This window comes from Culex pipiens, chromosome 3 (genome assembly GCF_016801865.2).
Source record: "Culex pipiens pallens isolate TS chromosome 3, TS_CPP_V2, whole genome shotgun sequence".
NCBI classification, from domain to species: Eukaryota; Metazoa; Arthropoda; class Insecta; order Diptera; family Culicidae; genus Culex; species Culex pipiens.
Genome location: NC_068939.1, coordinates 22,328,429 through 22,342,386, shown reverse-complemented (window position 1 = coordinate 22,342,386; position 13,958 = coordinate 22,328,429). Strand labels below are relative to the sequence as shown.

Genomic DNA, 13,958 nt, shown 5'->3' with positions numbered 1-13,958 from the left:
ACGAATATAAGTACAAGATCATTCTAATGAAAGGTAACACAAATATTGGGAAATGCAGAGAGATGCTCACCGACATCTCTACATCCCCCCTAAAGTTTCACAGATCTTTGAACTGTATCAAGAAACTGTTGAATTTATTTATATTCATTTGTTATCATCAATATAACAATCGAATTATCAGCACCGCAACCCACAGCGCTTTGCCGCCTTTACTGGAAGACCTTTTATTTACCTCAGGCGTTTGAAGAAAGCACTCAAACATGTTTTGCAGTTATGTAAATTCTTCATTTGATTTCATCTCAATAGTAGTAACATTTTGTATAGGCAATTTATGAAAATGCCCGTCATTCCGAATCTTTCCCTTTTTTTCTTATTTTTTTTTTTTGTTATGGGCTAAAAACTAATTCATTATCTTCAACACTTCTCTAGAATGCACCACTAGATAACTGTCGTTCAAATGTAACGATGTCAATATATATCACATTGAATTATTTGGCTACTTAAAAAAAAATACTTCCTTTCTACGTTCAACTTATCAGAATCAGTCATCAGAGTTTGTATTTATCTTTTGTAACACATTTCTCACCAAAAGCGAATACAACTATTTTTTTCTCCTACCAGGTGGTATCTTGCATTACTCCGTATAGTTTGAACTTAGAAATCTACACATCTCGTCATCACTCATAGTACATGTCAATGCTCAGTAAACTCCTCAGAATTCCTTCATTGTTAGTGATAACCAATGAATCAAACAAATGAAGTAAATTTCTAAATAATGTAAGCCGAATTAAGCCGGAACGTCATTACAAATACTAATCAGAATTATAATCAAATATCAATCTCATCGAAAACACATTAAAAAAACATAAAGTTGTTACAGTTGTCATCAGAATTTCATTATGCTAACTTTGTGAGTTTCAGAGCCTGGTTCTTTAAATTTTATGAAATTGGTTCTCCAAATTTGAACTCACTCCTCAGAGTTTGTATTCAGTTTTCTCCTCAGAGCTGCATTTGAATTAACTCCACAGAGCTTCATCCCTAGATTACTTCTCGGAGTTCATTTGTTCAATTTATGCCCATCCGTATACTACAAATTCCTTCTCAATCAATTTCTTTGAATTTTACTCCACTCAATTATATAACAACATCTCAGAACTTAGTATTTCCCTGATTCATCACAAAATAATCAGCTAATAAATCTCTCTGATTCTCACCGTCTCCATGTACATTTTCATTCTTGAAATCATCGAAACTTAAAGAACAACTGTTGATATATCACTCGTCTTTCACATTTACTACATTCTTTAACGGCAACTCATCAGTGAACAGCAAATCACAATCCTAAAAGTTTGATTCACAGTAAATTATAGCTTCTTTTTTTGTACTCCTCAGAACATGTACCGAATCAACTCCTCAGAGATTGACGAGTTTGTATGAAATGGTTTCCTCAGAATCACCTCTCCTCAGAGCTTGTAGCAACTCCTCAGAGTTTTTATTTCAATTCACTTGTCAGATTTGTAAGAAATCAATTTATTATACTGAATCAACTCCTCAGAGTTTGTATGAAGTCAATTCCTCAGAATCATTTGTAATGAACCAACTCCTCAGAGTTTGTATGAAATCAATTCCTCAGAATCATTTGTAATGAACCAACTCCTCAGAGTTTGTATGAAATCAATTCCTCAGAATCATTTGTAATGAATCAACTCCTCAAAGTTTGTATGAAATCAATTCCTCAGAATTGTCTGTACCAAATCAACTCCTCAGAGTTTCATCTCATTTAACTCCTCAGAGTTTGTTTGAAATAAATTCCTTGGAACAACTTGTAATGAATCAACTCCTCAGAGTTTTATATGAATTCAATTCCTCAGAATTGCTTCCTTCAACAACAAATCTCGATTTGTTCTGAGAATTCGAGTAACATTCATTGTTTTGCAAATTCCTCAGACTATGCTCTCATGAATCTTTTAATTTATTAACCTGTTTTCTTTGAAAAAATATATATATATTTTTTTTTTACAAAAAATAGTCCTACGACAAATGAAATTCTAGTACTGCAACATTCATCACCATTACAATAGGGAAGTATGCGTGAGTTTGTTTTGCTTGCACGTGCCAAAGTGAGACTGTATTAGTAGAAACACTGTATGTTTACTTCTGTAAGGATCTTGAAAACAATAACCTGGCAGCCGTACTCCCCGAAAGGTCACCGAACCTCTGCGAAATAAAAACCTTTCCGATGCCACCCGATGATGAACCGTATACTTCCTACGCCGAGCTCCAACCGGAGCGTCTGTCAAATAACTTCCAATCACTTTTCAGCTTAACTTTTACCACTCCTCATAGAACTTATCCTATATCCTCAGAAAATGCTCTAACTCCGCAGAGTTGTGTAACAGCAAAATAGATTTCTTGACAAATTCCTCAGAAAATGCCTCTCAGAATTCTGTAACAACAAACCTCGGTTTGTTTTGAAGATTGAATTACTCCTCAGAGAACACAGAATATCCGCAGTAAATGCCCCAACTCCTCAGAGTTTTGTAACAGCAAACATAAACTACTTTGCAAATTCCTCAGAAAATGCAACAACTCCTCAGAGTTAAGAAAATTCTTCTCTCCTTCATGAAGTTTTAAGCTGAACTCTCGGAATCAAGTATCTGCATCGAATTTAGAACAATTATTTTTTCATTAAAATTGTGTTATTCATTCAGATTGTCAACGTAGCCCTACGTCAAAACTGCCTTCCAGAACCAAACCAGTCGGTTTGGAAATCTAAAAATAAAAGGTAAACAAACACAGCAACACAACGCCCGGATGGGGCATCAATCATCATGAAAAATTAGGTTCCTGTTGGCTTAAAAGACTTAAGAACTGTTCACTTTTTTTTTTGCTGAATTTGACCACTTTCCGCGTCCACAAAGTAAATCAGTTCAACATGCAGTCTATACAACCTGGCCATACAGCAATCTTGCCGAGCAGCCGCAAAAATAATGAGACTCATCTCAAGCAAGAGCAAACTGGCGCTACGCCCGTGCTCTGAACTCACTCACTCGCTTACCATTCTTCTCCTCGTCGCCAGATGTAGGGACGACCTGCTTCCGAACGCAGCACGACGGCTGCAGTAGCCAACCTCCCGACCGCCCACTGACCACGGTCCGGTTGCAGCTTGTCCCGTTCGGATTCCGTAGAGATCCGCTCCGCTCCGTACATGTCACACACGTTTTCTGATCTGTCACTTCCTCTCACGATTCCTCAATCCTCAGGTAACACGAATATAAGTACAAGATCATTCTAATGAAAGGTAACACAAATATTGGGAAATGCAGAGAGATGCTCACCGACATCTCTACATCCAGTACACATTGGACAAAAACATTAGGTATGAGATGGATGCTCTCAATGCTTACATTTGCATACTGGACCTTATCAAGAAAAAGTTCAGATAAATAATTTATTTTAAAAAAGATCTATAAGCTTTTGTTTTTTATATATGGAGTTTTTTTAAAAAAAAAAAACAAGGTCCAATAAACCAAATTTCCAGTTTTTGCTTGTTGGGTGTTTCTAAACCGCCTTGAGTCAGGGGTATTAAAAAACACCCAAAAAGCAAAACTGCAAATTTGGTTTATTGGACCTTTTCCACGACCTTTAAAAAAAAAATTCAGATATCTGTAGTTTTTTTTGAAAAGGTCCAATTAACCAAATTTCCAGTTTTTGCTTTTTGGGTGTTTTTGAAACCACCTTGAGTCAGAGGCATAAAAAAACACCCTAAAAGCAAAAACTGAAAATTTGGTATTGGACCTTTTCAAAAAAAAAACTCCAGAATGTTTAATGACCATTTAAAAAAAAAAACTCTGAACATGTTTTATTTATAGATTAAAATTTAATCTTTTTTCTGAACATTAAATTTTAATTTTTATGTATTCAAGCAAAACAATTTGAACGGGTCATCAGTGTTGCGTTCCTCACGCGCTCACGCGCTCGTGAGCGCTCACTTTTCGCTCATTCGTGAGGAGGAGCGCTGCGCGAGCTAGCTCACGTTTGCCCGCGCTCACGTTTGCTCCGATTTTTTCAGCTCGCGTTTGCTCCACGCTCGCGCTCGCGCTCATATTTCGCTCACGGAGCGCTCATTTTGGACGTGTCGCTAATCATTTAACGTTTTTGAGAAAGTTTTTTTTTTTCAATACTAGATGGATTTTTTGCGTAAGGTGCAGTAAGGCTGTGGAAATATGACTTTGTGAACAAATTTGATGATATATGAATTGGAATAGCTTATTTTCATCAATCATGTTTTTAAATAAAAGGTTGGATTCGCAAGGGTCAAATATTTTTTTAGACATACAGTCGAATTTATAAATATTTTAGAATTCAAAGGCCTTATTGTAGCAGAGAGGGGAGGAAAGGTATAGACGCCTAAATAAAAGGGCCTGTAAACCATAGAAAAACTTACAAAACAATGAATTGATTGAAGAGGATTTATGCTTTAGTAAGCTCGATTCAAGGTTAAATGCTATAACATTAAACTGTTTTTATGTATCTAATCAGTGTTTTGACTACATTTCCAGATTGCGGGTCAGAATGAGCTACCATTAAAAAAAAGTTATTCCGTTTATTAAATCTTTCAGTGATTCAGTGATTAGAAACGGCTAATCATTTCTATAAGGTTAGTCTTTATTTGGCAAACATTTTAGGAAATAGGGTAACATTTTTGAAACAGTTCTATTTTGAATAAAAAAACGAAGTTGACTTTATAGCTGTCGGCCACCATTGCTAGTACCAACCACTAGTGTCTTCCTTTTATCTACAAGGACTTCGCCGCCCTGGGCTCCTAAGTGTATGAAAGTATGGCACGGAGCGACGGCGCCGAATACCCATATTTACACAAAGAATTTTAGAGCGCCCGCCGCGGGATTCGAACCGGCGACCTCTGGATTGTGAGTCCAGCGCGCGGTCCGATTGATCCACACGGGCGGGACTATTTTGAATATATGCCTCAAAATTTTTAAGGGTTGAAATAACCCTTTTGACTCAAATCAAATAAATTGTCAATAATTTTCACCACGAAACGGTTGGCTCTTCTTCCAACAAGTGTATTTTATTCAACACTTTCGCTACCAAACCTCTGAAAATATTCAATTACAAGTTATATATGATTTTTTGAACAAGGATGATTGTAACTGTTTAAAAGATTATTTAAAAATAAATAAAATATATTTAAAATTTCAATATTTTTGCACATAACAACAATACAATATGGTCCAATATGAATTTGATTTGTGAACAAACAGTGCATCTCTTCACGTCAATGAATGTTTACATTATGAAATTAGTTTTTTGTTCCTTGTTCGAAAAATCTCTAGATTTTAAATAGAACGTAAATTTCGGTTCGCTGATCAAATCCATTTTATTGCCTACTTTTGTTTGTTCGACCACTTTCTTGATTGTTTTTGCTGCCTGTGCTGAGATAGTTCTAGAAACTTCGTTTCAAACAGGCAGATGCTTCAACAGGAAAAAAACAACTACCTACTTTGGCTCACCAGCTCACGTGAGCGCAAAACGCTCCGGTGAGCGTGAGCGAGCACGAGCTACCTGTTAAAAACTCACGCTCCAGCTGGAGCGAGCAAGCCTTCCGTGAGCGCTCGCTCATTCGCAACCCTGCGGGTCATTAAGGTAAATATTTATTTAAAAAAATTCAAAATGTAAAAGCCAAATAAAAATTTAAACTGGCATCCCTGCCATCCGATCTGTCACAGTCTGTCACCCTTGCGATGAACAACTTCCCCAAGAAAGTAAGCCGTTCCCGATTGTGAACCATATTTTGCCCTGTTCCGGCGGTCCAATCCGATTTCTTCCGGTGAATCCCGTCGCCGGAACCGGTCCCCCAGGCTCTGGTTGCAGTGCACCGAACGTCCCCGCTTCGGCTGGGCCAGAAATTGCGTGTTATTTTTTCCGTCTGCAAGCAGCGAAAAGAACAGCTTCTCGGCTCTGGTCTGTCAGTGTGTGCGTGTGTTTGTGCGGCCAGTGGGTTGTCCCTCGGCGGCCTGGTGGTGGCCTCTCGGCGTGTTTGGACGGGTTTGACGTTTCGCGTTTATTTTTCTGTATTTTTTCGGCTTTTCGACCGAGAAACTCACCCGGAATCGGTCCGGATTGGGCCGTCTTGCAAGGAGTACAAGTGTCGTCGCTAGAGGAACATAGGCTGGAGTTGGTTCTAATCCGTTTTCCTTGATTATTTTCTTCACTTTTATCCGGAACGCGTGATCCGCTTCCGAAAGGATGTAAGCGGAATGCCTTCGCAATCAAGACCACGCGGAATTACTGGCCCGGGATCGGGCAGTTCGGGGCGGCCTGCCGTAACGGCGCCCATGTCCGAGCGACAGCAAATGGCACTGCTGATGCAAATGACCTCGTCGACCGGCGCCGAAGGAGGTGAGCTCGTTTGTTTACATTCACCGTCGAACAGAAGGTCAAGTTTGTTTTGAATTGTTCTCTTTTAGAAATGAGTCCCGGATCGTCTGGAAGTGGTATCGGAGCAGGTGGAACCGGCACGACGGGTGGTGGTGGAGGACCTCACTCGCGCCGGGACCGAATCAATGAGCGTGGCGAAACGGCACTGCATTTGTCCTCGAAGAAGGGTGACCAGGAAACGGTCAAGAAGCTGCTCGAGCAGGGCTCAAACCCGAATGTGACGGATTTTGCTGGTGAGTGGTCACTAGACATACATTGGGTAACCTTTGAGACAAGCGTATATTACTGATAAGATCAATCAGAAAACGTTACCAGCTCCTTTCGTATCATATCAAACAGTTCTGGAGCAACATTTCGTCCCATTTTAACGCGTGTAATGAATGACCGTAAGAGCAATGTCGTACCGTCCTTTTCAAATGTTGCTCCAGAGTTGAGATTTGATCGGGATGGCTGAAAAACGAAATTACCAACCACTGTGAACCCGTCCGCTCCCCAGGGTGGACCCCGCTGCACGAGGCGTGCAACCACGGCCACTACAATGTGGCGCTGGCGCTGATCAAGGCCGGTGCCAACATCAACGCGACCGGGCTCGAGAACGACACCCCGCTGCACGACGCCGCCATCGTGGGCCAACTGAAGCTGTGCAAGATGCTGATCGAGCGGGGCGCCGACCCGACCTTCAAGAACCAGAAGGGCAAACAGCCGTGCGATGTGGCCGCACCGGCGGTGTACAACTATCTGCTGCAGGCACGAGGTGAGTGGAGATTTGTCTTGTCATGATACTAATCCATAGCGTAAAAGCGCTGGCGTTCAAGCTTTGACCTGACGATTCGTAGATCTTTCGGTTTTGTAGATTTTGATCTGGGGAGATTGTTGGGGAGAGTTACTAGTTTACCTTTCTTTTATAACTTTTATAAGAAAGGTTAAATGTGTGATCCACGTTGAACTTAAAAAGTCAAAGCGTAAAACATGAAGTGAAATATTCCAAGCAAAAATTAACTTGAATGTTAAATCCAATTCTCATCAAATTTGCAATTTTAAGAAAATCTATGGTTTTCTAAAAAAAGCTGCGCCTTTTCCTGAAGACCCTATTGTTTATGTCATCCCATGAATTGAGAATGTAGAAGTTCTTTTCCCATTTATTGACAGCCATGTTAGGGTTTCATTCAGCAGGTAAGTGGAAAATAAACTTATAATGGTTTGACAGACAAAACATAAAATGTACAGCCTTTTTAAAACTTCGAACTATTTAAAGTTTTACTAAAAATCATAACACTATCGTTCTAAGTGTGTTTGTCCTATGTCACAAAGTTTTATATAAACATGCAACAATTCTAGAGTTTTTTTTTAAAATGGTCCAATAAACCAAATTTCCAGTTTTTGCATTTTGTGTGTTTTTGAAACCGCCTTGAGTCAGGGATATTAAAAAACACCCAAAAAGCAAAAACTGAAATTTTAGTTTATTGGAACTTTTCAAAAAATAATTCCAGAATTATTCGTAGAACGGCACAACAAATTGAGTCAGCAATTTATTTACGAGCAGTACAACCAGGGTGACCACTCAAATTCAATTTTCAAATTCCCGACTTTTTTCCAGACTTTTCCAGAATGCTCAAATAATTGGCATTTCTTATCTAAAGAATGATTTCAAACAAAAAACTTTCTATAAGAAAAGTCAATATTAACCAAAAAAAAAAATCTCAATGAATTAAAAAAAATCCAAATACAAGCATTTTTTGTAAATACATACTAAACAACAAATAAAACAAAACTACAAAAATGGAATTTCATTATTATGATTCAGAGTAGAAACATAAACAATAAGTCTTTGAAAAATAATCGAAAGTTCAACAAAACTTATAACTTCCATGTTATTTTTTAAATTGGCAACCGTATAGTTTTTGATACTTCGTTTCAACTGGAAATGACAAAAAGTTAAAGATAACTGAACTTAAATATCGTTCCTATTTTTTTCAAACTTCATCATCATTTTAAATCAAAGAATGATTAAAACATAATTGCTGTTATTATTCATTCAAAGGAATTAGAAAAATGTCAAGGAATTCATAAAAAAAAGTTTTTGCCAAGTCCCTTTTTTATTTTTGATATTGAATTTTTTAATAAATGGTAATTTAGTGGTCAGTATTTAACTTTTTTTCAATGAAAATTCAGTTTGATATGATTTTATGTTTAATGTAAAATGTTTGAAGAGACAATTTTTTTATACAATTTTGCAATAACTCAAAATTTCTTGGATTATTTATTTTTTTGCAATTTCAATATTTTGTTTATGTTTTCAAAACGTAAAAAAGTTTTTCAATTTTGGATTTTATTCGATATTCAAGTTTTCCGAAAATTGAAAATCAAGCTTTATCTATGTAATTTACCCATACTCACAAAAAAAAAGTTCAAGGGCAACATTTGGAGAAAAAAAAACATATTTTAAATTACATAATGAATTTAGTTAAACAATTAAAAATATTCACAAAAAAAAATCCCCATTGCCAAACTCAAGTTGGAATCTGTTTTCAAATATTCAATTATGGGACAAAATGAAATAGAATCATAATTCTAAGCTGGCCATTAGGCCCTAATTTTATATTAGTTTTTAATTAACTTTACCTCTTGTTTGATGTACAAAAATTAATAACAATCATTTGATTCATAAATAATAATATGAAAATCTATGTCAAAGACTCCAATATTCATTAAGTTTTTGAATGTCTTAAATATATTGAAATAGTGAAAAGAACCTTAAATTTAAAGTATGTTACTTAAGCAGAAAAGAGTGAATTCAATTTGAAAATTGAACAAAATATTACAAAATTATTCAAGAGTTAAAAAACAATTTTCAAACAAGTATGCTCAAAATTCCCGACTTTTCCCGACTTTTTGACAAAAAATCATAAATTCCCGACTTTTTCCCGATTTTTGGCGGGTTTTGGCGAATTCCCGACTTTTTCCCGACTTTCCCGATTTCCCGACTTGAGTAGCCACCCTGTACAACGCAAAAAGGTCAATACCAAGTCTGTTGGTCCCAGCGTTGCATTTCTACGCATAATTGTCCCACCAAGTATTTTCTATCACGAAATCAATAGTTTTACGAAGCATAATGTCATGTTTATTAGTTGTTAAGCAAGAGAATTACTATGAGGGTGATAAACTTCTAACTGGGGCGATTAAGGACATATGGACGAATAGGGACCCCCGGGACAATTATGCGTAGAAACACAGAAATCGGTCGAAAAATTTCAATCGCGTTTTTCTCAGTTGCACTTTTTTGAACATGCGACAATTATGCGTAGAACTGCAGATAAGTGCACTGGACTATGAAGATCTGACAACCCAATCTGCTGGTGAGAATAAAGAGTCAAATTGGGTCCTAAAATGAAGCTTAGATTGCTGATATTATTATTCACAGCGATAAAGCTTTTTTTTCTGAGTACAATGACCAATGAGTACAATGAGTACGACCAAAAAGAGTTTAAAATGGATTTTTAAATCAATTTTGAAAAATTAACCTCGCGGTCCTTCTTGACAGAAAAGCTCCTACTTGACAGCTCGTTCCAAGGGGACCATAGTTGATTCATCGAAAAAATGTTGTCTTGCAATTTATTTTTATTTGCATTAAAATGAAAAAAAGTGATCAGAAATGGTTTTTAATCGTGTTTTTTTACCGTTGTACATAAAAATTGACATAGGGCTTTAGTACCCAATTGATAGAACACTGAAAGGTCCGCCCTTTTGTGTCTATTTTGGATAGCATTACGCTTTAAATGTGAGAAAGGCACCAACCACCTAAGGGTGGATTAAGTAACGTTTTATTATTATTTTATATTAGATCGAGAAAGAAGGCAAATTCAACCATTATTTTGAACTTTCCGAAATTAAACTTTTTTTTACTGTTGACATAAAGAATCGTCCCAGTTGTCAGAAAAAAACTTATTTAAAACTTTCAAACAATTCCTATAAAATGTTAAACCTGTCGATCAAACAATAACCAACTTTTTCCAGACAAACGAAAATCACAAAAGTTCTAACTTCAAAAGCTTTCTGCATTTCTTTCCACTCTTTAACTCTTTCCCCTCGACGAAAGTTTCACTCGCGTTCGAGCTAAAAGCTAGTGTTTTATATTGTCTTCTTTTCGCCTTCAGCAAAAGCTTTGAGTTATTACGCTCATTAAAATTTGCCAGAATTTGCATAGTGTGAGCCAGGGCGTAAAGATAGAGCGCTCGGCCGGGGGGAAACCAGCCCCGAAACTGGAATAGAAGTTATTATTTGCAAGCAGTTATGATAGCCGAATGACTTTTAAATTTAGCAACAGCAGCCAAACTGTGATGTTTAGAATAAATAAGATTGGAGAATGAGTGTATATATAATATCAGTAAGTTTATCAATGTTTGCTGAGGGGAAGAACCTACCAACAAAGGACGTCCAGCTATGTAAAACAAAATTTAGAAAGTTCACGTTGGGAAGCCCAAATTTTGTTCGGATGTTCTAGGTATTGCCAACATTTATTTTTAATAAAAGCAATTAAACCAATTAAGCGAATGTTTGATGGCTTCAAATATGAAATTTAGTTTTTATATATTTGATCAAAAACTTTAAATAAAATTTTTACCAGTCTAACTAAAATTTAAGCTATCTTTTCACTAGATTTTGTTTTAATTTTATTTTCGTACCATAGAATTATTATTGTTCATCACCGTTGTTTCTTTGTGTAATGCAAATTTGACTGTCAAGAATCTTAAAAAAGTCTCTCGTCTCACCAGCTCCGAGAGTGCCTCTACCTGCATTAGGGTGGTCTAATTGAGAAGATGTGCGGTGATAATTACGCCTAATTGAAACGATACACCGCGTCCCTCAGTTTCGAGTTTCTCCTCGTATTCTTATTTTTTCGCACTCGCGTGTGCTGTGTTTGCATGTGTGTAATGGATGGCCAAAGCTATTCATCTCATAATTACCTTCGGTTGGTTGTCTGTGATGATAGAGCTCTGATGTTCATCGCGTAATTCTCCTTCTCGAATCAGGAAAAAAAGAGGTGCTTCATTCTCTCTTCATTCGCTGTCTGGGACAGTAGGAATATAATAAATAATTTAAATGACTCGATGTAAAGGTTATCGAGAAGATTAATGTGCTCTGCCACTGCGTTGCTAGTTCTTTCGTGATTTTTTTTTCTCCACTCAACTGTTGTTACTTGGAGATGCCGATGTCGTCTCCACTGTAGCTCGTCTTGTTGTTGTTTTATTTGTCATTACACCGACTGGACTCGAGCCATGTTGGCGGACATTTTCTCGCTTTTGCTGATTATTTTGCTTGTGTTGTTTCTTTTTCAAGCTTTGTTTCGTTCACTTTTGTGTTTGTCTTTTTTTTATGGCCAGTTTGTTTTTATTTAATTTTTTGTTTTCTCGTACATTAGCACGAATGCGCGTACACTTCACACTTCCAGAATCGCAATCTTTGAAGCGCTAGTACAATTGCCAGTGGTGTAGAAAATGATGGGATCTATCTTCAACTCTCAGAAAATTTTGAAAAAAAAGTTTTAACTCTAGCTTTTTTTGAGCGATTTTAGTATTTTATCGCAAAGTTGATTTTTTTTTCAATTGAATTTTCAATCAAATTGTTATCAACATTGAAAAATATATTTTCCAGCTAATTTTATTTTTTGAGAGCTCATGAATTATCAGACAATTGGGTTTGATGTTTGAATTTTATTAGGGAACTTTGGAACTGTATTCTAAATCATTTATTTGAGTAATTCTCAACGAAAACCGAAAATGCATTTCATTTGCAAAAATTTTCAAAAATTATTTAAATCTGCTAATTAATAGAAAAACACGAATTTTTATGTCACTGATTTTTATTAGAAAACATATTTTAACTTTTTTTTTATTTTTGCTAATTGAATAATTTGGATCCACAAAATCAACCTGAAAACTTAACAAAAAACCTAATTTGATTTTTTTTAAATATCTAAATAAATGAATTCAAGACTTTTGTTGAATTATAATATTTTAAATTAACCGAAATTCCCTAAAAGAGAACTCAGCTAGCAAAATCTAAACTAAGAAATATGTACCCTCCCTGCAAAGGCTTATGAATTGATCTCAGTTGAAAGGTTCTCCAAATCTCTGAATTGCAAATGTAACATCCTGGAACAGAACTGCTAAATTCTAATAAAAACACAAATTGAATTGAAATAAATTAACCGAAAGACAAAATATTATGTTTGAAAATGTAAATGGACCTAAAAATTTGATATTTTGTGAATATTTCTTTATTTTTCAAAGGCTGATTGTTTAGAGATAATTGGCAAAGGGAGCGCGTGGTCGTAAAAAAATATTCGGAGTGAAAAGTGATTTTTTTTTGTGTGTGCCTTTTGTTTCGCATTTTTGTCGTGAATTGTGCGTTGCGAGGAGAAGATTACCCTCTGAAAATGCAGCGTCATCAGTGCATAATTGGCAAAGGGAGCGCGTGGTCGTAAAAAAATATTCGGAGTGAAAAGTGATTTTTTTTTGTGTGTGCCTTTTGTTTCGCATTTTTGTCGTGAATTGTGCGTTGCGAGGAGAAGATTACCCTCTGAAAATGCAGCGTCATCAGTGCATAATTGGCAAAGGGAGCGCGTGGTCGTAAAAAAATATTCGGAGTGAAAAGTGATTTTTTTTTGTGTGTGCCTTTTGTTTCGCATTTTTGTCGTGAATTGTGCGTTGCGAGGAGAAGATTACCCTCTGAAAATGCAGCGTCATCAGTGCATAATTGGCAAAGGGAGCGCGTGGTCGTAAAAAAATATTCGGAGTGAAAAGTGATTTTTTTTGTGTGTGCCTTTTGTTTCGCATTTTTGTCGTGAATTGTGCGTTGCGAGGAGAAGATTACCCTCTGAAAATGCAGCGTCATCAGTGCATAATTGGCAAAGGGAGCGCGTGGTCGTAAAAAAATATTCGGAGTGAAAAGTGATTTTTTTTTGTGTGTGCCTTTTGTTTCGCATTTTTGTCGTGAATTGTGCGTTGCGAGGAGAAGATTACCCTCTGAAAATGCAGCGTCATCAGTGCATAATTGGCAAAGGGAGCGCGTGGTCGTAAAAAAATATTCGGAGTGAAAAGTGATTTTTTTTTTGTGTGTGCCTTTTGTTTCGCATTTTTGTCGTGAATTGTGCGTTGCGAGGAGAAGATTACCCTCTGAAAATGCAGCGTCATCAGTGCATAATTGGCAAAGGGAGCGCGTGGTCGTAAAAAAATATTCGGAGTGAAAAGTGATTTTTTTTTTTTTTGTGTGTGCCTTTTGTTTCGCATTTTTGTCGCGAATTGTGATATAGTTTTCGATAAAAACGATCCGAGTTCGTTAGGTTTATCGCGTAACAAAATTATTTTGATTCATCAAGAACGTCGTGTGGTGCGCTAGTCTTTTTTGTGTTGAAAAGACCTTCCCATAGCTCCGTAGCTCGGAGGGCTCGACGTCGGTTGTTTGTGTGTTAAGCCCTCTCCATAGCATCGTAGCTC

The 13,958-nt window shown here is 36.6% G+C and overlaps 1 protein-coding gene across 3 annotated transcripts in view; it reads left to right on the top strand.

The window, feature by feature from the left end:
- The first annotated feature begins 5,733 nt into the window (after positions 1–5,733).
- LOC120425586 (ankyrin repeat domain-containing protein 11) overlaps positions 5,734–13,958 on the top strand; it is a 59,239-nt gene continuing 51,014 nt past the window's right edge. Inside the window, exons 1-4 of one of the 3 annotated variants that reach the window (XM_039590163.1) lie at positions 5,734–5,786; positions 6,270–6,423; positions 6,492–6,695; positions 6,959–7,216. In XM_039590163.1, the coding sequence (XP_039446097.1) occupies positions 5,766–5,786; positions 6,270–6,423; positions 6,492–6,695; positions 6,959–7,216 (637 nt within the window). In that variant the 5' untranslated portion in view covers positions 5,734–5,765. The other 2 variants (XM_052711273.1, XM_039590164.2) reach the window with 2 other exon arrangements.